At 38.5% G+C, this 26,355-nt stretch overlaps 2 protein-coding genes across 7 annotated transcripts in view; one reads left to right on the top strand and one right to left on the bottom strand.

Annotated features, from left to right (window-relative positions):
* Positions 1 to 24,047, top strand: part of CCNJL (cyclin J like) — a 44,379-nt gene extending 20,332 nt beyond the window's left edge. The window contains 3 exon segments of the mRNA XM_082771466.1: positions 16,025 to 16,130; positions 16,900 to 17,004; positions 23,302 to 24,047. Coding sequence (XP_082627592.1) covers positions 16,025 to 16,035 — 11 coding nt within the window. The 3' untranslated portion in view covers positions 16,036 to 16,130; positions 16,900 to 17,004; positions 23,302 to 24,047.
* Positions 7,689 to 26,355, bottom strand: part of FABP6 (fatty acid binding protein 6) — a 51,966-nt gene continuing 33,299 nt past the window's right edge. For all 6 annotated transcript variants that reach the window (XM_082771471.1, XM_082771470.1, XM_082771468.1 and 3 more), the window contains 4 exons: positions 11,970 to 12,074; positions 10,892 to 11,067; positions 8,570 to 8,659; positions 7,689 to 7,812 (listed from right to left, as the gene is read on the bottom strand). In XM_082771471.1, coding sequence (XP_082627597.1) covers positions 7,759 to 7,812; positions 8,570 to 8,659; positions 10,892 to 11,067; positions 11,970 to 12,074 — 425 coding nt within the window. In that variant the 3' untranslated portion in view covers positions 7,689 to 7,758. The remainder of the gene's footprint in view (positions 7,813 to 8,569; positions 8,660 to 10,891; positions 11,068 to 11,969; positions 12,075 to 26,355) is intronic.

Genomic DNA, 26,355 nt, shown 5'->3' with positions numbered 1-26,355 from the left:
AGTCCAACCTCTGACCTAACACTAACAAGTCCTCCACTAAACCATATTCCTAAGCTCTACATCTAAATGTCTTTTAAAGACCTCCAGGGATGGTGACTCCACCACTTCCCTGGGCAGCCCATTCCAATGCCTAACACCTCTTTCAGTAAAAAAGTTCTTCCTAATATCCAACCTAAACCTCCCCTGGTGCAACTTTAGCCCATTCCCCCTCGTCCTGTCGCCAGGCACATGGGAGAACAGACCAACCCCCACCTTGCTACAGCCTCCTTTAATGTACCTATAGAGAGCAATAAGTGACTCAGAGTTGGCTGAAACCTGTTGACTCAGATTTAGTGACTCAGAGTTGGATGAAAGCTCATGTCGAAGTGTTACTTCAGGCTGGAATTGTTTGTTGGCTAAGTAGCAATGTACTTAGAGGATGTTGTTGAAAACATGGAGTGTTCTCTCTCTCCCTCTCCTAGGGACATCTCTTTTGAACAGTGGAAGCTTCTACTAAATGTATACTGAAATGGTTATCACTTAAATGTGAATGCTCTTTGTTTCTGCAGAAACTGATGTGTCACTTTCCATTTTCTTTGACCTGGAGTGATAGTTCAGGAGTGAACTAGTGAGAGTTCATGCTTTATAGAAAAAGAAAAAAAAAAAAAAAGGCTGGAAGACTATCAAATAATTCTTGACATAAAATTCTCTTGGAATCTAGATGTGGTTCTACTGAACAGAACACTGCTTTGTATGCCTTTATTAAAAAAAAAATCTCTTTAACATGCTGCTGCTTTTTGAGACTGGAGATGATTGTTAGTAAAATTGTTTACAAGCTTTATCAGGGATTTAATGTTACTTGATGAAATCCTCTTGGAAAAACTATTGGAAGAAGCTTCATTGCCTTTAGTTATTTCATCTTTTGGGCCAATGACTTGTGGCAGTAGTTCAAGCTCAGGACAGAGGAACAGGTGGTAATGGGGACTGAGATAGGGAACTGGCTAACTTTACTATGAAATTAGAGTTTAATTGCAGTACTAGACAATGCTTTTTTTTTTTTTTTTTTTTTTTTTTTTTTTTTTAATACTATCTTGGCACTCTCTTGAAAATGTAGCTGGTAAATTACATGTTGTTTCTTTACACTGAGACTGATCTACTGTCAAATATCCAAAGGTTTCCTTTTCAGTTGGGATCAGAGATGTTGTCTTCAAAGATTGTATAGGCTTTTTTTTTTTTTTCTCTTTAACTGAAATGTAGATATTTACAAGAAACAAACTTCTGCAAATGTGAAACTTTAGTTTTGATTTGCAACCACTGTCATGTGTTTCTTTGAAGGCAGTACTGTTGGTTTGTATTTTTTTCTTAAGGCTCTCAGGACAGCAGTACAGGTAATGTGCAATATGCTTTTACTGACATGGAACAATTTTTCAAAGTCATGTGTCAGTGCTGTTTTAAATTATATTTTTAGAGAATTGTTTTTAAAGGGTGTTTTAGGGTGGAGGGGAAAAGATTAGCCTGCATGCTAATGTGTGTTTAACTGTCTTCTGACAATGCAGTGTTTGGTATCGGGTTAATAACTTACTGCATTGAGCAGGCTAGAGGAATCGTTACTTTTTTTAAAACAAACAAACAAACAAACAAACAACAATCGTAAATGGAGAAGCAGTACTCTTCAGAAATGGCTCTAGAAGCTTAGATAACTTGGTTTATCTTCTGTTGGATTTGTATTTATATTAAACTTTATTTTTAGAAGACTAATGTATTTTTTGTTACAATTTGTCATTAACAAACAACATATATCTGGCAGTACAGTTGTATGTGTTTTCTTTGCTTTATCACCCTTCTAATTCAGGTCATGTGTGCTGTTATATTTTGGACTGCCATCATGCTTAATTGTGAAAATACTTGCAAAGTTTTCAGTGAAAGCTTACGATAAGCATATACCTGAAGTGCCCTTCATTTTTTAGTATTTTCTCTTAAGCTTTTAAGAGATAACAAAAAATACATGTCTATACATTAAAAATTGATCTGAACACTCATAATGTTTTACAGAACAGTGGTAGGACAAATGTGGTGGAAGGTCCTTTTCAAATTATAAGTTGAAAGGACTAGATAGATTGGGAACTTAGTCATTGCACAGGAAGTGAGCTGTTATTCCAAGTCTGAAATGTTAGTGTATGTTAGTGTATGTACCAAGTGGGCTGAGGAGATGGCTGAAGAAACAAACAAGATAGGATATATGAGCTGGAATAATCATTTCTTGGGGCCAGGTGCAATCTTACCTACGAAAACTGAAAAGCCAAATGGTTGTATATTCAGTCTTTCTTCCAGTGACTCTATTTTAAATGTGAATTGACCACCGACTTCCCCAGTTTGTGTTTGTGCCTTTGTATCATGGGTGGAGTTGAGACAGATTAAGTCCAACAGCAGACTCTGAAAGGGATGGGAAATATTTCAGAATTTAGAGTTGGTCTCATACTGTTCGTATTAACTGTTCTCTCCAGAATGATTTAAATGTGGGTGGGAGTTCCACTCACTTAGTTTCCAGATAACATTTTTCTTTTAACTGACTGTCACTTTTGTTTTCTTTTGTGAAAACTAAGAGAGAATGTAGAACAGTTCAGACAACCTAAAGACACTCTTGTAAAGCCTTTTTTTTTGCAACAACTATTTTTGCAGAGAGCTGCAGAGGTGCATTCAAAGCTGAATTCATTTTTAAACAAATTGATACAAAAATTTCCACCTCATGACTATGCTGTTTGATGCTGTCAGTTGCTGTGTAGTCAGTCATAGATCAGAATTTTTACAGTCTGATTAACTCGAACTTTGCAGGCAGACTTTTAGAAGTTAGTTCACAGAGAAACGTGGCTGGGGAATAGCAAGTGCTAAGCTTAAATTGCCAGAATGGGATATGGCACTAGTAACCTCCTCCCTGCATGGGAGGAGGATGCAGAACTAACCAAGCAAATAAGAAAGATGACATCTTTCATCATGTATTCATGAGTCCTAACAAGGTTCTCTGCAAGGATGCAGGTGGGGAAAAAAGTCTGCTAATATTTATTCAGGCATCAAGGGTTAAAATTAACATACTTAAATCTTACAGCTGCAGCTTGCTGCTATGCTGCTGTTTTAAATGAGGAATGAAATATACAATTTCAATTTTTGTTAGAAAGACACAATTTTGTGTTTGCAGAACTGTCAAAGCCATGGCAAGTTTTACAGACTGTAGTGAACAATTCAAAGGTGATATAATGCTCTCTGGACAGTATAACTGGCTACTCAGTAAAGTGGCCAGATGTTGCTTAATATAATTTATCTTCATGTTATTTTTTTGAGAAGTCGAGATGCTAGCAAGTGTGTTCCAGACAGAGAGGGATTCTTAGTAACATTTTTTTTTTTTCTAAGGCATGTTTATTTTGTTTTCTGTGCTGCCATTTCAAAACAGGTTTAAAGAATGTCCTCCTGTTGAAAAGGCAGCAATGCTTTCTTCCCCCTGAGAAAACATCTCTATGTGCTCTCCAGAGAACCTAGATAAAATTACACCCTTCCTCTCAAGGCCCGTGGTGTCTAATAGGGAGTTACCTGATCATGTGCAGAATGCAAAACCAAAATGTGACAGTGGGGCAGCACCAAGTGTACTCACTTCTAGAATTGAAGTTAATGTTGCCTGCTTTCATTCTGTTTTCAAAGCAGGTAATGACCAGGTACCAGCATTGGCACCTTCAGAGCTGATTCATATGGGTGTGAATTGTTCAGACAAAACACCACCATCCCATAGCTCTAGTATGAGCTTTAGTTTCCTATAATGCCCAAAAACCCCTACGGTTTTTTCTGTGGCACATACTAAATCCAGATGCTCTGAGATCCTGTTATTATTTGAAATGGAATGTACTCGCTGAGTTGAAATGAAATGAGCAATTAGCCTGAATAGATTCCTTTTCACTTCTCAATATGACATCATGCAACTGAGTTTGCATTGTGTTTCAGCTTCCTAATATAAAATGACAACAACGTTATTGTCTCAAAGAAATATCAAAGTTGCATCAAGCTTACCCTAAATCTGCATAATGGTAGTCAATAGTTTTCAAAGTTGAAGTTTTGGAAATGCTCATTGTTGCTCTTCTGATTGCTGCTAGTATCTAAACTCCTTCAACATAGACATTCAGTGAAAAACATCCCTATTCAGGGAAAAAAAAACCATCATGTCTCTTGAACTTTTTGTTTCTTAGAGGTAGCCTTCATATACTGCATAGACTTTGAACCATTGTCTGCAGAAATATTTCTGTTGACATTTTTAATGACATCTTAATGTATTCACAATTGCCAATTCTGTAAGGGTAATGAATAAGGAAAGCTATGCATAATACGTGCATAGCTTTCCTTACTTCACTATGCATAAGTGAGAATTAACTCTATTCTATCAGCTTCTTGTCAGATCCACTATCTGGGACCTGTTAATTTGTTATAGAGATAAAACTTTAACATTTATTCTCTAAAATCCCTAGTGATGTTGTTCTTTATCACACTAGAATATGGTATGGGCCAGCATGAAGCACTGCTTCCTTGGACAAAACTTTCTAATAACTGAAATTCTTTGGATTAATAAACAAGTTATCAAAGTAATTATTTTGCCTCTTCACCCCTTGCATCAACCTTCACAGGAACCTGCAAATCTGTAAGCACTGAGCAAAAAAAAATGTATTTATATTCATTGAGATTCATTTTTCTCTGATGAAATGATACTGATTTCCCAAGGAGTACAAGAGAATCTGGCATTCAAGTCCAGCTTTCCATTGAGACATTTCTCATCTCTTTAATTTTTTTTTGCTCTACTTAGCAAATATTTTTGTGTGGTTCTGTTGACTCTTCTAGTTCCCTTTAAAATCAAAATTAGCTCACAGTGAAGCATAAAAACTGGAATTATTATTCATGGTTTGTCAAAGGACTTTCCAGTGGAATCTACAGCATCGTTAAGTTTTCAGACAGCTATCACTGTGATTAAACAAAAGTTTCTGCAGTTGGCACAATGGCTCTGTTGGCCCAACAAGGGACAGTTTTGCAGCCCTGGGTATTGTGATTTATTTCAACACTTATGCTTAGTGTGGCTTTCCACCACATCAAGGCTACAGGGTGGGGAAAATAAACGCCAAAGGAATTCCTCTTGTTGAAAAAAGAAATGATGGCTCTCCCTTATGTGGTTCAACAATATGACTGAAGAGGCTGTTTCTCTTTTGTTTTTTGTTTTTGTTTTGTTTTTGTTTGTTTTTAAGTTCACAGCATCACAGAATTGTCTAGGTTGGAAGAGACCTCAAGATCACCTAGTCCAACCTCTGACCTAACACTAACAAGTCCTCCACTAAACCACATCACTAAGCTCTTACATCTAAATGTCTTTTAAAGACCTCCAGGGATGGTGACTCCACTACTTCCCTGGGCAGCCCATTCCAATGCCTCACAACCCTCTCAGTAAAGAAGTTCTTCCTAATATCCAACCTAAAACACCCCTGGTGCAACTTTAGCCTGTTCCGCCTCGTCCTGTCACCAGGCACACGGGAGAACAGACCAACCCCCACCTCACTACAGCCTCCTTTAATGTACCTATAGAGAGCAATAAGGTCACCCCTGAGCCTCCTCTTCTCCAGGCTGAACAAGTCCAGCTCCCTCAGCCGCTCCTCGTAAGACCCCTCACCAGCTTCGTTGCCCTTCTCTGGACTCGCTCGAGCACCTCAATGTCCTTCTTGTAGCGAGGGGCCCAAAACTGAACACAGTACTCGAGGTGCGGCCTCACCAGAGCTGAGTACAGGGGGACAATCACTTCCCTAGCCCTGCTGACCACACTGTTTCTTATACAAGCCAGGATGCTGTTGGCCTTCTTGGCCACCTGAGCACACTGCTGGCTCATATTTAGCCGACTATCCACCAATACTCCCAGGTCCTTCTCTGCCAGGCAGCTTTCCAACCACTCATCTCCCAGCCTGTAGCTCTACTTGGAGTTTTTGTGCCCCAGGTGCAGGACCCGGCACTTGGCCTTGTTGAACTTCATGCAGTTGGCCTCAGCCCATCGGTGCAGCCTATCCAGATCCTCCTGCAGAGCCTTCCTACCCTTGAGCAGATCAACAAATGCACCTAGCTTGGTGTCATCTGCAAACTTACTGAGGGTGCACTCGATCCCCTCATCCAGATCATTGATAAAGATATTAAAGAGGACTGGCCCCAGTACTGAGCTCTGGAGGACACCACTAGTGACCGGCCTCCAACTGGATTTGACTCCATTCACCACAACTCTGGGCCCGGCTACCCAGCCACTTTCCAACCCAATGAAGTATACACCAGTCCAAGCCATGAGCTGCCAGTTTCTTGAGGAGAATGTTGTGGAAAACAGTGTCAAAAGCCTTGCTGAAGTCAAGGTAGACCACATCCACAGCCTTTCCCTCATCCACCAAGTGCGTCACTTTGTGAGTGGATGAGGAGATCAGGTTCGTCAAGCGGGACCTACCTTTCATAAACCCATGCTGACTGGGCCTGATTGCCTGGTTGCCCTGTAAGTGCCATGTGATGACACTCAAGATAATCTGCTCCATGAGCTTCCCTGTCACTGAGGTCAAACTGACAGGCCTGTAGTTCCCTGGGGCTATCCTCTGGCCCTTCTTGGAGATGGGCATCACATTTGCTAGCTGCTAGTCAAGTTAAAGCAGTAGATCTGTTTGCTGCATGTACCACAAGAATGTTTTAAGACTGAGCAGGTTTAAGACGTGTTTTTCTAATGTGACTCTGTAATCAGGAGTTCAGCATTATCCTTTTCCTTGGATACAGAATAAATGTTGAGCAATGCTTAAGCTCTGTGCAGCCTATTTTGGGTAAATTGATGGAGCCTGGAGAGCCTAGTTGTCTCTATCGAGGGGACAAAAATAAGATCAGCTAAGAGCCTTTTTTTAATGCAAGGTGCTGAGGTGATTGGGATCATCAGTATTGTACAAGACAGAAATCACAGTATGAACTTGTGTCTACAAGTTACCAGCCTTCGCTAGTTATTAATTATCAAATGGTGAAGACAAGCAGCTACATAGATCCAGAAGGCAAGACAGCTCAGAAAAGAACTTTATAGTGGGAGTCTAAAAAATGAAATCTTTTTGAACCAGGTGTTGGCCAGAAGTGATTTGGAATGGTGAATCCAAAACCTGTTATATCTAATTTCTTATGTGGTCAGTAAAATGGGTTTTCACATGTTCTTTGTAAATAAGCAGCATTGCATTGAAGAAGAATGATTCCACACTTTTCCACAACAGTCTGTCTGGAAAGCCTTAAATGTCCTCCAAGAGTGTGGATAAAGAAAAGATACTGATGTTAATGAAGTAACTCTGAGAACAATATGAAAGCACATCTTTCAATGAATTTTTTTTTAAATCTCCTATATTTCTGCCTTCCAACCAACAATATGATGTAAGCCTTGGGCAAAATACTGTCCTGTTTTCTAGACAGCAGAATAGAACTATTAAGTATGTGATAGACAACATTTGAATATGCCAAGTATGTATTATATCCTGAAATATTTATACTGGAGCAGCATCACTAAGTCCTTGTTGTGTCTTGTGCTTTTTATGAGGATTATTTCTCAGATCTTCAGGAATTATGGGATAATGTTACTGGGAATAATGTTACTCTGAAAAACAATCGTTCATCTTTATAAAGAAAAGAGAGAGCAAAATAGGTCAGAAGTGTATTTTATTTAATTGTATTGTTGCATATTTTTCAGTACACTGGAAAATGTGCTTTAATGCCTTAAGCAATCTTTTTGCTGGTTCTCTTGTAGGTTACACCAGAAGCAGTAGAGAGCTGGAATAAACAAACCAAAAATTTGGTTGAACAGACCAGTTAAAGCTTCAGTGTCATAAATGAAAATCCCTGTTAGCTGGCTCACAGAACCCATCCTTTACTGAAGCACATGTACCCTTTAGTAGAACATATCTGAAAAATAAGCTGAATGGTTGAATCTACTCAGAAACACATTGTGTTGCTAGACTTAGCAATCACCAACTCCAAGTTAGTATTGGGTTTTAAGACAGATGATTATTCTCCAAAAGCAGTAAATGATTGACAGTATTTCTTTCAAGGATGGTGAGAGTCCTTTCCCGACTCAGACAGTAATTTACTTGTGGATAGCAGCTACTGAAAACGTACTCAGGCATATGTAGTTGACACAAATACAAGTCACAATTCTGGAAGAGTTATCGAGCATTATGATTTCTGATTCTCAAAAAGTCTATCTTTTACAAGTTTTACTAAATAAATATGGTCAAAGACACAGTAACTCAGGAATAGCTCAAGTTCAACACTCCAATCTTTTACAGCTGGAACACTGTGTCTAGGAAACAAAACATATTACAAGTTTATTAAAAATATGTAATTTTTGTTCATCTAATTTTCAATTAAACCTGCGTAAAACTTTAGATGATCTAGACTGAAAGGGAAAGTTCATTAACAGCTTTGCTGTATTTCTTCTATTTTTTTTTTTCTGAACTCAAAATTTTGATGCTGTAGATCTTATCTAGATTTTTTTTTTTTTTTAAACAAAATAAAGTTGAGAACTCACCTCCACTAGTTTTCCTCCAGCAATCTCTGCAGTGTGATGATAGTTGGGAAAATCAGCTACTACTTTTCCCCCTTCCATTTTAACAGTTGCCTGTAATAGAGAGAAGTTTAATATTCTCTGGGCCTATTGTCATTTATTTTATCAGACACTGTAAGCGTCTGTGCACCTGATGGTTAAAGTTTTTCCTTTAATAAAAGTAAAACTTGTCTATTATATAAACAGCTTGATGATAAAGACTAAAATCCTTGTGCTTTAGTTCCTAAATATAAGCATCCATAATTTATTAAATAGAAAAATATTCAAGTAACAATACATTCAAGTTCCATATTTACACAATAAATCATAAATAATGTTCACTCATAGCTCTAAAGATAGTCTTACTGCAGACTGTGTTCTCAGTCAACATTTTACGTGGTTCTTCTGTTTTGTCAGTAAAAAGTGAAATTGTATGAGTTATTTTTAAAGTAGTGTTTTCATATACTGATAACCTGCCTGCAAGCAGCACAAAAGTCACTGTGGGCTAGTGATGTTAATCTTCACCCTGGATCCTGAGTTTCATGCCTTTAACTACACTAGAGTTCACCTATATCATTTAAGTATAGATGAAGATGACTGTACAGTCTGCAGTCACACCTTTATACTATAACGTGTCAGTTGCTATACTTTCAGCAAGTTCCTGAGGAAGGGAAATGGAGAAGGATGTGCTGGTCTCTTCTCCCTGGTAACTGATGGCAGAACACAAGGGAATGGCACAAAAGTTGTGACAGGATAAGTTTGGACTGGACATTAGGAATAAATTATTTACCATGCAGGTGGTCAAACACTGAAACAAGCTTCCTAGCAAGGTGGTTGATGCCCCATGCCTGTCCATGGTCAAGATGTATTTAGACAATGCCCTTGATGCTTTAACTTTTGGTTAGCCCTGAAGTGCTGAGGCAGTTGCACTTGATAATCTTTGAAGGTCCCTTCCAAGTGAACTACTCTATTCTAAGAGCTACTTCTGTATGGGAGGAGCATGCCAGGATGTTAATATGAAGATTACAAATGCTCCAACATTTCATCTGACTACCAAAACTAGCTGTGCAGAACTAGCTATGCAGTTCCATCAGAAAATTAGTCTTGCCTCTATAACTAGTCAGCCTTTCCTGTGCTTTTAGTAATACAGATCAGCCAGTCATATTTAGAAAGCAAAAAAGTAATGTGCAAAGTGAAGAGGGGACTTTTTTTTTTTTAATAATTGTGTTTTACCAGATACAAGGAAAGCCTTACTAATTTATATGTTGGTTAGTGACTCTGTGCTGAAAGGCAGTGGTTTCTCTGCTGAGTCGTTTACCCTGCATTCATCTTTGGCTACTTAATAGAATTTGGGATGCCAAAGTGCTCAAGAAGAAGACAGAATTTATATTATTTCAAAATTGTGAAGTTTGCAATAAATTGACCAAATAGAATTATGTTTTCTTCCATACACCTCATAAAGGTTTCTCAAAGGCAATGACATTTATTTTTTTTTCCTCTCAGAATCAGAAAGGTATGACTGATATAGCATTCTGGAAATCATGCAATACTATTACTGTTCTCATTTTGTCACAGGTCCCTGAAAAAAATTGCTGGTTTTCATGTCTCTTCAATACAAAGCATTTATCCAGTAATCTGTTGTATGGTTCCGGACACCTCACAACTGCTGAGTTTAGTTGTCCCAAACTATCCCTTCTAACAGAAGAGATGTGAATAAGGCAATACAAGAACTGTTTTACAGCAGGTTCTGTATCAAGATTTTTTTTTGTCCATGATAGGATCAGCTCAAGGTTGCACAGTCTCCCTTATCACTAAAGACTGTTCATGTTGCAAGTTGCTCTGTACTTCCAATAGTACGGAGAATAGAGAGGTGTTTTTTTCCCCTTCACTTTATGCAGTCCTTTGTTTAAGGCTCAACACAGGTGACTTTAAAAGGGAAGCACTGCTGTCAGGCACAGGCAGAGCTAAGATCACAGCACTCCTCATAGAGTGTGCTCCAGTTGCTGCATGGTGCTGGACAACAAAGACAGCTGTCAACCAGCTTGTTAGAATTTTAATTAACATTGTGATTGCTTCAGCTACAACACCAGTAGGATGCTCATCACTCTGCCCTTGGTCTTTACTAGTAAATACAGTGTTGAAGCTCTAGTGCTCATTAAAATCAGCTTTAGATATTTTACTAGGGTCATCAAGAAATGGGGAAAAAATATGCATCCTTGGGACAGATTTGATTTTCACCCTACATTCAAAACAAAACAAAACAAAAAGCAACTGGGACAGCATAGAACTCAAAAGAAATTAATTTACCTTGAACTTTTTACCACCCATTGTCTCCATGTCTGCTTCCTTGCCAATAGTGAATGTATTAGTTGTGGTGCGACCTCCTGGGAAATGCTGTGTCCAGGTGAAGTCATTTCCATTCTGTACCACCTCAGTGACTATTTTACAATTCCTTCCCATCTCAACCTTCTCACTGGGAAGACCTTAAGAAATAGAAAAATACAGTTTATCAAATAAAATATCCTATCTGTATTGGAATTGAAGCATGCTCATAGCGTGTTTGTTGTCAGACATTGATGTTTGAACATCTGATTTGTGTTTTTATTTTGTTGTTGTTGTTGCTGTTTGTTTTACAGCAGTATCAAAGCTGAGTTTAAATTATTTACATAAAAGAAGGTACAGGGACATCAATGCATGTGCTAAAAGAATAGGTTTTAGTCTGGCTTTCTTTTCCCTTAGAAAAGATACACAGTAAACATATATCTGCGTGATATAAATATGTTCACATCTTTCCTTCTACTTGGGCTACATGTGCAGATACATGGAATTTCATGTCTATGAACTTCGGCCTCTGCTATACAACTGGGCATTTCTATTTACTATCGTATTTAGTAAAGTATATTTACTTTGTAAATAAATGAACACAAGCATTGAACTTTTGCACACAGATCGTGGTGTTCCTAAGAGATTTTACAGGGGTAATCTATCTCTGAAATGGGCTTACACAATCTTCTGAAAGGGTTCACAGAAACCTATTACTGTAAAAGATTTTGACAAGTACTTTCATACTTAAAACTTTGTTTCCACCAATGAATACTTAGAACAGAAAAGATGATCTTCATGATTATTATACTGCAAACATCTCTTCCCTTCATTCTGCTGCCACAGAAAAGGAATAACTGCTTCTGTACAATGGGACTATTTCCTGTGGCTAATAGCGCTTCTTATAAGAATGAAAACTGAATCTTCTTGCTGAAGTGCTGAACACTCCTACCAAGACTGGTATTTCCTGTTGATCTCTTGATATTTCAAGAAAAAGCCCTTTTAAAAAAGTATTTCTAACTAATTTATAATCTTCAAGACTTACACACTGAGACATACTTACCAATTGCCTTCACAAAGTCATCGTAGTTCTCATCGCTTTCAAATTCATATTTGCCCGTGAATGCCATGTTGCCCTGGAGATGTGGCTGGTAGTGCAGGATAGCCACTGAAACAAAGAAGAATTGGTAAGTGCAGATGGCCTGAGGCCCTCATTTTTATAAGCCAACCCAAGCTGTTCAGCCCACCTGTACTCACGCCCCTAGGAACTATACTTTTATGATCTATGTGAGTCACTAACATGGATGTCGTTGACCTATCTGAAAAGGGCCATAATTCAATTAAAGATCCTTGACAGTAATCTGAAGATCAGCAGAAATGAAGGGCAAAAGCTGGGTTTTCTTTTTTGCATATTTGAAGAAAGTGATATATATTTCCCTTAAAGATCCCACTGATTTTACAAAGGTGATGGAATAATGGTAAAATATTTTATGATGAAGCAGGGAGAAAACATCTTCAAAGCAGCATCCTTCGATCACAACCTCGCTTTATTGGAAGCATATCCTATATTAGTTAATATGTGAAAATAGGAAACAGGCTGCCCAGATTCCTAAGTTATTCTGCTGGGACCTGGGCAATGCCAAGATTCTGGGTAAATTACTGCACCTGCACATCCTTCCTTATCCCCATATGAAGACAAGAATTATGAAATTTTTTACACTACTTGGATGTAAAGTACATTAGAAACACTCGTGGCACCATGTTCCCATATCTTATATCAGACATCAGGAGATATCAGGAGACAAATCGTGCTTCAAATTGCTTAGCGAATGTTTGCATAAAGTACAAACATTTCAGAAGTATATACATGTACTTACTTGGAAAAAGTAGAATCAGCACTCTCATTTCTGTAATATGCTAGAAGTGAGAGTCCATGGGGTAATTTAGAACACATACAAGAGCAGGGTAAGAAATTCCCAGCTACAGTGTGTTGGCATTGCTCCACTGGCTGATGATATAGTCCAACAGTTTTTAATCTGAACAAAAGCCTTCCTAGAATTTATGTGCTAACAGTGTCATAACATTGGAATACATAGAGTATCTGAGGTTTGAGTCAGAAAACGTTACCTGTCTTAGAAAAATCTTTACAGTTTTGAAATGTTTCCTTCCAGGGGCAAAATAAGAGGGATTCCAGAACAACAAACTGACTGGTGGGTTAAGAGTCTGAATCAGGACAGAAGGAGACTTCTAATAGAAAATAATTTTCTGACCACAAAAAGCTTCAGAATATATTGAGTCAGTTTTGTAAGAGATCATACCTATGGACTTGCCTCATGTTTATTACTTGGAAATTTACATTGTTTATTTTTTTTCTCCCTAGTTCCTCTTCTAAGGTCTGGCAGAAAGCAACTTCAAAATCTTACATCTTTGTAAAAATATCTAAAACTTTATCATGGAGATGTGTTTTTGAGGTTGACAGCAGTCCTGTCAAAACTACTGCTTTTGGTACGCGCTCATGGCAGGAAAGCAGTTTTATAGCACAGGTGCAGATGCAGAAAGTGAACAAAAGGGAAGCATAAAAAATCATGGTCAATTTGTAAAATAAAAAATGGAACAAATGCCCTAGGAATTACTGCCTTCCCACCCCTAACCCTTCACTCCCCCAATATTTACTCAGCTTTTAATTGTCCCATGCTGTGCAGCGGCTGACTGTATTGTGCTAGTGTTTGTGACACCACAAAATGGTATCATCTGCTGTCTGCTTGCCATTAAAATGATGTCTCCTTACTTGAAATAGTAGAAAGCCATATATACCTTTCTTCTGCGAACATTCTCCCTGTTCCATAATCAGTATTCAAGTACTTTCCTCTCATGCCCCTGTGTTTTAACAGTTTTTTTTTGTATCAGTTACAAATTCATAACATTCGGGAAAGGAACAGAGAAACTTGCTTTGCAGTCAGTATTATCTTTGGACCTGATTTTAAAGTGCCTGTAAAATGATTTTGACCCTTCTGCCACCATATTTGACACTTTTTTTTTTTTTTTTTTTTAATTAGAACTATTTCAGCTTAATCTGCAACTTGTGCAGGAGCAGATAACTGAAAGGGAAACTTCCTTTATCAGCTAGACCCAGGTCCTCAGGCCTCATCTCCATAAAGTAAAATAGCATCAGCATGGAACACAACGAAGTGGCTGCACATGCAGAGACCTCTGTTCCTATTGCCAGGGTAAAGCTAAGTAGTTACCAGTTAAGCTACAACAGTGCAAAACTCTGTGCCATTACAGAGGCAAAAAAAAAAAGCCTAGTAATTTCACTCACATAAATTCAAAAATTCCATTTACAGGAAGGTATTATCAACCCCATTCCATACATGGGCAAGCTGAAAACAGAAAAAAAAAAAAAAAGAAAAGAAAAAGAAAAAAAAAAGTGACCTATCAGTGCTTATAGTATAGTGAAAAGATGATGTAGTCAGTAAGAAATCCTAGGTCTATGCATAAATCCTGCGTCCAAAGCATGGCACATTAATTTAAACATTCCTATAATAAACAAGCCCTTAGAAGCAAAGGGTGAGAGCTCTGAAGAGCCAATTACTTTCAGTCACTCAAGGGAGTTCTGCAGTTGCTCTACTGATGGGCTGTGAGAATCTTTATTGCTGCTCAGCACAACTGGCTGTGCAAGTCTTTATGTAAGAGACTTGCCTCCTTCATGTGGCTCCGTCTGCTCCACATACTGAAAGGTAACCAGGGTCCTGCCACCGCTGTGCTTTTGGGAAGTGGGCGATCAGTGAGACCATCCTCAGGTTAGCTCAGTTTCGAAGGCCTCTGTCTTGCACTAGGCTCTCAACGTTTCAGAGAGACATGCATAACGCCATAAAGAAGGTAAATGAACTTGAGCCATAAACTCGTCTGTTTACACGGAACTTATTAGGGGACAATGCCATTGGCACAGTAACACCACACAGGCCTTGGAAGATAGATCAAACTGGATAAAGAAAACGGCACAGCTCTCTGAAACGGGAAAAAGATAATCAGATTATATGAACAGTACTTGGGCTTTTATGTTCCCTTTCTTTATAAAGATCAAATTATATTGATAATTATCTTGTGATGTGATATAAAAATGCTGACATATACACAGCTATACAACACTTAGAGCTTGTCTGCAGTGGGAATGTAGTGGGCATAGTGCTGGCATGTAGTACAGGAAATTACAGGTGAATAGTTACTTGGCTGGGTGGGTCATTCTTGCTACACTAAGGAGGAGTTTATTCACCTCCAAGGAGTTGTAATGCTATGCTGTACATGAGAGTTGCAGAATGTATTAAAAAGATCCACATAAAAAATAAAGGTAAGACTGCACAGTGTCAATAACCGTGCTTACTCTGCCTGGCTGCTTGGGATCCGAATCAGTTTAGAACAAGTTGGGAGCAAACATACCATCTGTACCCATCTGTGCAGAGGAATTTCTAATGTGCATTTTGTATTTGCATCCATTTTCTGCTCACTCATTCTGAAATAAATCTCTACTTTAGTTCCTGCCTTTTTGTTATAAAATGTAATGAAATTCAAGAGTGCATTGGAGAATGAAGAATTTCATTGAGTAGTCTTTCAAATATTGAGTCAGGACAATATTTATTCCAAGAATAAAGGGATGGAGGCCTTCTGACTTTACTGAGGTGATGGTTACTTGCACAATTGTTAAAGTTAGTCATCCAAGTTCCTCTCAGTTTCAGCTAAAAACTGCATTCATTTAATGACCTTACACTTTGTATTTACAATATTCATGAATTTCCTGCCTCTTCAGAGCTGTAAGCCTGTAAAGTTGCTTTTGCATACCTCTACAGCAGTGCTTCAGCCTTGGTGGGCTGGGCACTTAGCTAAACGGTGCTTAATAACGGCTTTAATTACTTAGTTAAACAAACAAACAACAACAACAACCACAATAAATTAAACCAAAATTATCCACTTTTTTTTTCAAAATGTATACATGTATATATACATGTATGCATACATGTATACATTTTATACATTTATATATAATCCATTCCATCTACAGCAATGTGGGTAGCTGCACACTACTGCAAACATCCTTGTTTATGTCATGTTTCTACTTAACAGAACTGAGTTGAAATTCAACTGAATTAACAGCTATAACTGAGACCAGTGGAAAAAAATGAGAAGCAGTTCCCTCTACACATACAGGGGTGTAAGAAGAAGGCATGAGGTAAGAGCTGTAATGGAAAAAGACAAAAGAATAAAAAGCTCCAGGTGTAAAAGTTAAAAACAGCTTTCAGAAAGGTTATTAACTTCAGGGTACTTGGCACTATCAATCATTTTCAGGAGGAAGATGCAGCTGCCCTTTACGTAGGTCAAAGAAAATACCATTATTCTATAGAGGACTGTGCCATCTGGTGGCCAAATATCTGGTGGCCAAGGCCTGTACGCCAATCAGGATGTACTACAGCAAGTCCCTACCTCCCCCATAAACCCCCCTGACTTCAGTTAAAGCATACCAGGGTTTCTACTTAGCCCAGTGCCACAGCTGAAGCTCCAAGATCAGCCTCCAATCTCCTTGGTCTCTGACTGAAATGCAAAATCTCCTGTCTGAGCCAGACAATCAGCTCAGTAAGAGTATCAGTACAGTATCAGACAATCAGCTCAGTTAAGTGTATCAGTATTTATAAAAGCAATTATCTTCATGTTTCATTTTGGGACATATTTCTAAATGATAATGATTTCCTAAACACTGGATTATGGCAACACTGAAATACCATATATTATTAGCCTTTGCTTAAGTACATTTTATTGCTATCTGGGCAATCAATAATACGCAGGGCTGCTTCATATAGATTTAATTAAACATTACAGAACATAGGCCAAATGCTTGCTTCCCTGAATTCAGCCTGAATTCTTCAGCTTCACCTACAGCAAAGCTACAACTTCAACACAAACAATTTAATGAATCTAACTTTATATGCAAATGTTATTTGTAGCAGACTAGCATTTATGAACCCCTCTGAGTGGATTCAGCTGTCACAGAAAAACACAAGGGTTTGCATACTAATATGGAGCCCCACTGTCAGCAGACAGACTACAAGGTAAGTGGTATAACCTTGTTCTGTGAGACTTAAGGCACACAGGCTTTTTATAATGAGTTTGTCTCATAAAAAAACAAACAAACAAACAAAAAACACACATACAAAAAGCACAACAAAACACTCACAGTAAAGCTTATCTAACTGATGGTTTTCTAAGGCACCTCTCTAACACCAGCACATAGCAAGCCTCCTATCTAAGTACATATTGACAGCACTATGGGAAGGAATCAAGCCACTAGGTACAATGAGAAGTTATGCAGAAAGGCTCAACAGTGCATTTAAATTTATTAGGATCATGTGAGTTGAAACTGTGTGGCTGTTGCAGACACTTAGCATGAGTAAGTTTTCAGAGAAGTAAAACCCTCATTAAAGCTTATACCCAAAGGAAAAATTCATCTAAAGAGAGTAGTTAATTCCCTCTGCCTCCCAAGTCAGCAGCTACTTCTGCTATGCAAAACAGCTGAGTCTTCAAATGTTGGTAGGAACAGAAGGAACTTTCAGGAACCAAATCAAAGGCCGAGGATACCTCTACTTTCAGAATTTACTTGCCTCAGTCATAAATATAACGCCTTTGCATTCTTTTTGTTATGTTGGAGTCACCCTGCCCTTGAATGTCTCCCAACATGCTTTAAAGTTTATTAACCTTTCAGACGTGTAGTATAAAGCCAACTGAGATACTTTAAAGACAAAGTGGAGATAAGGAATGTAATTCCATTAGTGAATGAACAAGGTTGAGTGACTATCTTTGAAGTGCTTTTAAAACTGGAATGCAGTTGAACAAGGAACAAGGATTCAGAATAAAAGTAGAAGCTCTCCCCTGAAAAGAAAGTTATCCTTAATGATCCTTTGAGAATTAATGCTGATCAGGAAAGCTTGTAAATTCCTAATACAGCTGTAGCTGGCAATTATTCAACAATTCTCCACAGAAATGGCTAATGATTATTAATTCCTTTGGTACTCAGAGTAATCATTCATAATAAATTCAGAATGAACTCATTTCGTATTAACGTAATGTGTAATTCCATGGGAGTTGTATTATAATTTTGCGTTAATTAATGGATACTTAATAGTATCCATTTAGCGTAGTACTAGGTGTTATTATTCTAAGCTCATAAGCAGTAGAAAAGTAATTACCAACAAGATGTGGCTGAATTATTGAAAAGCTAATGCTTGTACAGACTCCAAACATTTAACAGAAATGCCCTGGCCATCTCTACAAGACTTCTACAGGTGACTCAGTACTGATGCTGCTCTTGCCCACAAGTGACATTCTGAAAGGTTGAATTTGCCTCACCAAAAAAAAAAAAAAAAAAAAAAAAAAAAGATTCTACAAGAAGCTGAGAGATGGGAACATTTACAGGGGAAGAAGACTCAAATCCTTCAGAAAACTAGTATTCTGGGGACTCGCATAAAGGAAACTTGCATTATTTCCTGCCAAAGCACTGTTATCAGGAAAACCTTCAGTCTGTTTGGACCTCCAGTGAGCAAGATAATTAACTGGTTTAAGCTGGCATAGCTTCTGTAAGAAGTGGTTGGTTCTGCTGCCCCTGGCTGGTGTTCCTGATCTCTGAGTGTTATCTCAATAGGACTGCTGAGGTCTGGTTTTGGACAACTAAAAAGACAGAAAACTAAACTCACCCAAAAAAAAAAAAAAAAGGTAAGAAAAAAATAACTGATTAGTTTTCAGGTGGTTTCAACAGTTTTCAGCTGATTTTGTTCCCTGAACTGTCTCAGGACGTGGTCATACCCTGCCAGTACAGCAGGAGGTACAAGAGGATGAGAAGACCAAGGGCACCAGCACAATGAACAACATTTAGCCCTTTCATTGGTCTAGAGGTGTCTGCAAACCATGCAGTGATTGAGAGCAGCCTGAGGATATGAAGGCACTGTTTAAATTGTTCAAGAGTCACCTCTTGCCTTGTGGTGGCACAAGTGTTTATGCAGTAACACAGCAACCAGAGCAAGGGCCTGATCTGAATTAAAAATACCCCAAAATATAAAGCTGTTTTCCAGCTTAATTGGTGCTGTGATCCACTTACTCAGATGATCACACCAATACCTGTGTTGGCAGAGTGGAAGTATTGGCATGGAGAAGGAAACAAGCTGCTGGGGGAGTATCCACAAAAGGTACATATAGCCACCAAAAAATGTTCATTGCGATCGTGATCTGAGTTACACTTCATTATGCATATTAGGAGAAAAACGAAGGCCATGCTAACAGAGTTAGTGGTACATGTCTAGTCTGGCTTAACTGAACATTTTTTTTCTGCAAGCTTAAGGCGCAGTATAAATTCTCTGAACTTTGTATTACACATTGGCTTTTCAGAATCTAACACCTAAGCAAATTAAATCTGCACTCCTAAACTCAAAAGCACCCAAACAAAGAACTGGAAAGGATATTACTGTTATCATTTCAGATTTTTAGAACTGATAGCACTCTATGAAGTGCTTGTCTTTGTTATTTTAGCAGGCAGTTTACTCCCTAGTATGTAAAATTTTTCTTTTAATTTATAGTTTAAATTAATCCATTGTTGTACTAAATCTGTACTTGTGCCAGAACTGCCCCTTCTTTCTCTGAGTTTATCCCAAATTTCTTTAGTGAGCACCTTTTTGTTTGTTTGTTTTAGTTAGACTAAAGCAATCAGGCTAAGCCACGCCAAACTCTGTTAAAACAATTCTGAAGTGACGGGCTTTTTCTTATTCTTATCATCCTAGTACTCCACTTACCCCAATTTTACTAGGATCTCAAATGTTTTCCAGCTCAACAAGTTTCGCTAGTACATTACCTGCCTTTTAATAAAAGGCCATTAATGGATATACTAACATAACTTACATAACATACAGTAAGACTGATACTAGTGACTTCTTTTGAATCTAATTGTTCTTTTCTTTCTTCAGGATTCTTTCTTTTAATAGTTATCTTACATTTATTTTATCAATTGTATGCAAAACAATGGTAATGGGAACTGACAGTAGAAACAGGAAGGTATCTATTTTTTAAGTTTTAGTAATGACTTCAACAAAAGACTTGAAGAATTTTGCTATGCCGCTTTTGACTTACAAAATTTGGAAGTGCACAGTAGAAAAATGACTGGCTCCCATCACTTTGGGTCACACAAACCTGTTAAGCTTCCTTTGAAATATCATTTTTGGACTAAAAGCCACTGTGGAACATTTTGTACCTCAACAGTTTTGGTCTAATACAGAGAAGTTTTTAAAAATTGCTAAAACAAGATTATAATTCAGCCTTATCTGCAGTCTTCTGGTAAAAGCAAACTGAGTTAAAGATACTACCTCTATATATTTTTTCGACATACTTATATTGAAAGTCCCTAACACACTGTAAGTATTGTTCTAATAAATTAGTATCTGACATCCCTAAAGTCAGGAATCGTTGTAACTACCCCGTCTGACTTTTCTGACCAAAAAATAATAGTCATATCCCCTTTATCTACATAGTTTATATGATGTGTTATAAAGATTTTATTACTTGATAGTATCGATAGTATCTATATGATAGTACTTGCTGACACATCAGAACAACGTAACTTCAAATTGGAACTTATCTTCAAGGTAATCTAGTCTAATTTGGAGACTTGTCACATGGTTCTGGTCTCCTAAGCAATCCTCAGTCAGCATCAAAAGGGGGAAAAAATGGCTGTATCCCACTGCAAAATGAAGGTGCGCTGTGCCTGCAGTTAATGTTAGCAGGAACTGCTGGCAGGAGGGTAACTGGATGCAGGTTTCTGAAATAGGCTGTCACCACCATACAACACCACCAAAAATAACTTCTTCCTTAGTCACCACATGTTTCAAAGGCATCAGTAATGCCCTGGAATCCCTCTCTGGAGTTACAGTTACCCAATGAACTTCTTATGTGATTGTGCAAGTTTTATCAAATGAGGCTTAGGAGACAGTGGGATAAATGTGGGATGAAACCAGGACCCAGATGTTTCATGAATTTACCCTGCTTCTAGAGTATACACTGGAGTTCTGCCTGAACTCTGTTGGCAGTGGGTTTCTCATGATAGCTGGACAACTTTCTGAAATCAGTCCTAGAACATCTGCATTTTCATAGGCACTGAACCAGTTTACTTATTTTACTGTCATTCCTTCTCTCACATCCCTTCTGCAGCTCCCCACATGCTCCACCTAAGAAACCAAACAACTGACGATTTAGTCTATATGACATTGGTTTAGGGTTTCTTGAAGGCAAGCTCTGTGCAGCATTTCTTAAGTTTACTGAAGTCAATAAAAAACACTATGTAACAGCATGTTTTAATTTCTTCTTTCCGTAGGAAATCTGCTAAGAGCTTCTCTGGTTCTTCACAGACATCATAAAACAATGAATCAGTTTTTAAATGCTAGCTGCTGTATAGATGACAGATTTTCAAAATCTAAAAATATAATATAATGAACACTAAGAACTGAAAATTCTTAAAAAATGAAAATTATGATGATTTGGCCTTTCTCAATTTCACTCACATTATTGGCTTATTAGCCATAGGCTACTAGCATGCAGCTATGGTTAATAAGGAAGTAAATGATGGACTTTTAACAACAAACGTTATGTAATTAACGTAAGGACACTACTAGTGTTCATTGCAAGACAATGTATTTCCTTGTGTGAATTGAGAATCTGACAAGAACTGGAGATGCTCAGTATTTTGCAGAACTTTGTCTCTATTAGCTTCACTTCATGCCATATTTACTTAATACAAAATGTTTATTTGCATTGGTAAGGAGATGTTTTTAAAAAGATCATATTTTGAAGCACAAGTGCATTTGATTTTTCCATTTGTATCTGTTTTGACTTTATACCATTTATACTCATTAATTCTAAGTAGCATTTCAAGGAAGAACAAAGACATTAAGAACTGTCTTTTCCTTGTCTTTCCCTCGGATCAATGTGTTGAGAGAGGGTGACAGCAATCTGGAGAGACATGAAAGGATCTCAAATAACACCAGCGCTGTCTAGTGTAAATTGCTGCCATATCCCTGGCTATCGTATTTTTACACAACACAGCTAAAGCTGCTGCCTTAGAAAATACCTGTAACAAAGTGTAGATGCTCAACCGCATTATTTCATGCACGCTTCTACAAATCGTGTATATAAAAGCTTATATAAAGCTGGAAGGTTTTTTTTGTTGGAATTATTTTTCACAAGCAAAGCAACTTCTGAAAAATATTTAAATGTATATATAATATCACAGTTAATATTGGAAAAAACAAAAACAAAAAAAAAACAAAAAAACAAAAAAACAAAAACATTTATTTTGTCTTTGCTTTAAAACAAATCCATTTTAAAAATGTGTGAAATGTCTGATTTCAAAACCATTAGTGATTTATATACAAGTGCCATTTTAATAATTGTACCTTGATAATAGTCCCACTCCCTTCATCTTCCTCTAGCTTGGGACATCCAGAGCATTTTCTTTCATACGTAGCAGAGTTTGTTTCATGATATGCATGGTGAAAAATGCAGGCTATCAATGAGTCCTGAGCAAGTGCTGAGGAAATAAATGGAAAAAAAATCTTTTGACTTTGAAAAATGCTGTTTCTTTGGAAAATACCAACATGTTTTCATATTTCTGACATGAAAAAGACTGGTTTTATCTTCCTTATGATTTTGCAGTTTCACAGCTTCCTTATTTTTGTGCATCTTTACTTCTGTAACTTTAGCATTTCTGTATCTGTATCTGGATGGTTACTGAAGCCAATACAGAAAGCAGCTGAGCTAAAGAAAGACCAAATTCCCCACTTGGCCTGCCAGGGGAACTTCCATACTGCAAGGGTTACTCAGAGTTCAGTATGCATGGAATAAACACAGCATACTTTATTAAGCATCCTGCTTTCCAGACTGCTGTTCCCCAGCCCTTCATTATTAAAGCAATAGTACTATATTTTAAATACAGATTATGTAGTTTGCCCCAGGTCATATGAGATGGGATTAATAGCCAGAAATCCTGATTCTCTGCTGTCTGTTAAAACACTAGGCATCCCTCCATCTTTTAGATATAATGGATTCTCCAGCACATTGCCCTGTATCTCCACTGATTTTCCTGAAATGTATTAACCTCCACATATTGCACTTGTAAAGCCTGCTGCTTTAATGGTGCACATAAGCCCCATGCACAGTTAAATTTTGCTACTCCTTCAGCTGCAGTTTCTGAATCTGCTAAGGGGAACATGAAAATTAGATTATTATTATTATTATTTGTAAGGTATATCTGCTTTGCAGTTCATCTTCCTTATATTTTAAAACCATGTTTACTTGTCCCCTCCCATCTCTTTCAGTCTCTCAAGCTTTTCATCTATTCCCAATTCCTGCGGCTCATCTAAAGAGATGAGGTAGACGGAACAGACAGCTATCTGGTGATGTTATTTACTTCCCTATAAACCAGGCAAAAAAGGATTTTGTTTTAAAATAAAGAATCTCAAAGCCAGACAAGGGAAACCGATATTTGAATATATTTTTATTATGCTAGCATAGTGCTTACGGTCTGCCACAATGAAAAGACTGATGCGAGTTAACTGTGCAAGAACAGAAAGTTTTGAAAAAGTGATGCAGAGGATACATCTCCCTTCTCGAAAGACAAAAAAAAAAAAAAAAAAAAAAAAAAAAAAAGCTATTTTTCTTTGCCAGTAAGTACTTTTTTGGGCTTTAGTTTTGCGTTGATGTGTCTGATACACCATAATATGGCACTGAATATTTTACAAAAAGCTAAAACACAGACAATGACATCAATGACATAGGCACAGCAGAGATGTTTAATGCCTTCTTCACCTCTGTCTTCAATGCTGATGATGGGCTTCAGGACCCAGGGTGTCTTGGACGGGAGGACCATGATGGTGGGAATGACAAACTCCCAACCAACCCTGAATGTGTGCGGGACTTGCTGCTCCACCTTGATTCATACAAGTCCATGGGTCCGGATGGGATCCATCCCAGGGTGCTTAAAGAGCTTGCTGATGTCATCGCAGGACCTCTCTCAATTATTTATCAATGGTCTTGGAATCTGGAGAGGTCCCAGTACACTGGAAGCTGGCAAATGTTGTGCCAATTTTCAAGAAGGGTAAGGAAGAAGACCCTAGCAATTACAGGCCTATCAGTCTCATGTAAGTGCTTGGTAAAATTATGGAGAAGATGATCCTTGAAGTTACTGAGGTGCACCTGGGGGACATTGCAGTCACTGGTCCCAGCCAGTTCACGAGGGGTAGGTGCTGCCTAACAAATTTGATTTCCTTTTATGATAAGGAAACCCATCTAGTTGACCAAGGAAAACCAGATGATGTGATCTTTTTGGATTTCAACAAGGCTTTTGACACGGTTTCCCATAGGATCCTACCGGACAAAATGTCCAGCATACAACTTAGCAAAAACATCATACGATGGGTGAGCAATTAGCTGATGGGCAGGGCTCAAAGTGTTGTGGTAAATGGGGCCACATCTGCCTGGCAGATGGTCACTAGTGGGGTTCCTCAAGGCTCTATTTTAGGGCCAATCCTCTTCAATGTCTTTAGAAATGATTTGGATGTAGGACTAGACGGTGTTTTGAGCAAATTTGCCAATGACACCAAACTTGGAGGAGTTGTGGACTCTGAGGGTCCAAGGAAAGGCCTTGCAGAGAGACCTGGACAGATTGGAGAGCTGGGCGATCACCACCCGCATGAAGTTTAACAAAAGCAAGTGCCAGGTCCTGCACCTGGAATGGGGCAACCCTGACTTTACGTACAGACTGGGCGACGAGACGCTGGAGAGCAGCCCCGCAAAGCGGAAACTGGGGGTTGTGGTTGACAGCAAGTTGAATATGAGCCAGCTGTGTGCCCTGGCAGCCAGGAGGGCCAACCGTATCCTGGGGTGCATCAAGCAACAGCATCGCTAGGCGGTCGAGGGAGGTGATTGTCCCGCTCTACTCTGCGCTGGTGCGGCCTCACCTCGAGTACTGTGTGCAGTTCTGGGCACCACAGTACAAAAAGGACATTGAACTGTTGGAGAGTGTCCAGAGGAGGGCGACAAAGATGGTGAAGGGCCTAGAGGGGAAGACGTATGAGGAGTGGCTGAGGGCACTGGGCCTGTGCAGCCTAGGGTAGAGGAGGCTGAGGGGGGACCTCATCACAGTCTACAGTTTTCTCCTGAGGGGGAGTGGAGAGGCAGATGACCTATTCTCTGTAATCACCAGTGATAGGACCCGCAGGAACGGTATTAAGCTGAGGCAGGGGAAGTTCAGGCTGGACACCAGGAAGAGGTCCTTCACCAAGCGAGTGGTTGCACATTGGAACAGGCTCCCCAGGGATGTAGTCACTGCACCAAGCCTGTCTGAATTTAAGAAGCGATTGGTCTGTGCACTTAGTCACATGGTCTAAACTTCTGGGCAGACCTGTGCGGTGCCAGGAGTTGGACTTGATGATCCTTATGGGTCCCTTCCAACTCGGGATATTCTATGATTCTATGATATTTGTTTAGATACATTTAACAGAAGAAATAAATATGCTTTTGTAACAGAGAAAATATCTCATGCCACTTCTTCACCATCTCCAAAAAAAGCAGTTCTTTACATTTGCTTTTTCTATTAGATCCTTATATTAAATCAAGCCTGTGGTGTGCCTCTTCCAATGGTTTTATCCTCGTTTTATTTATTCTTGGTCAGCAGTAAGTATGCTGCTATTACTCAAACAATGCTGATGTAATACTGAGAAAATGAGACCATGTTGTTAACAACTGTGATTTTATTATTAAATCCTGGAATAAGACATATTTATCTTAAAGTTACCTTCTGGAATCAAGAGAAAAATCTGGACAAGAGTTGAAAATCTGAACTTCATCTCATAATACCATACCACAGCTTATAAACAAAACCTATTTTCTTCATAAATGATGAGAAAACATTAGGGAACATAGAAAGACAACTGTTTATTTTTTAAAACTTCATTTTCAACCTAAATACGCATTTTTGAATGGCTCAGTTAGGTAACACATACAGAGCAGCTACTATTCTCAGGATGCTTAAAAATCTGGACACTTAGTTCAGTGACTGGAGAAGGTGTCAGCTTGCCAATATTCTGCTTCCTCAGACAGAAATGGACAAAATTTGGGTGAAGTTTACAAACCAGTTGCATGCACCAATAACGCAGGACTCTACCACCCAGGATTATCCTGGTGACTCCCTTGGTGAGCATGACAAAGTGGTTCTAAATCCACCACTTCTGAATCTCTCTGATTTTTTTCCCCAGAGAAGAAAGGCACGGCCTTTTTGAGCAGCCTCTGACAATCAGGTAGAAAAGTCTGAGTCATAAACCACTCTGCCATCTAGTGATAACGCTTTAATTCTGCTCCTCAGCTGAATAAAC

The sequence above is a fragment of the Aythya marila genome (assembly GCF_965140915.1).
Source record: "Aythya marila genome assembly, chromosome: 14".
In the NCBI taxonomy this organism is placed as follows: domain Eukaryota; kingdom Metazoa; phylum Chordata; class Aves; order Anseriformes; family Anatidae; genus Aythya; species Aythya marila.
This window is presented reverse-complemented; position numbering and strand designations above follow the sequence as displayed.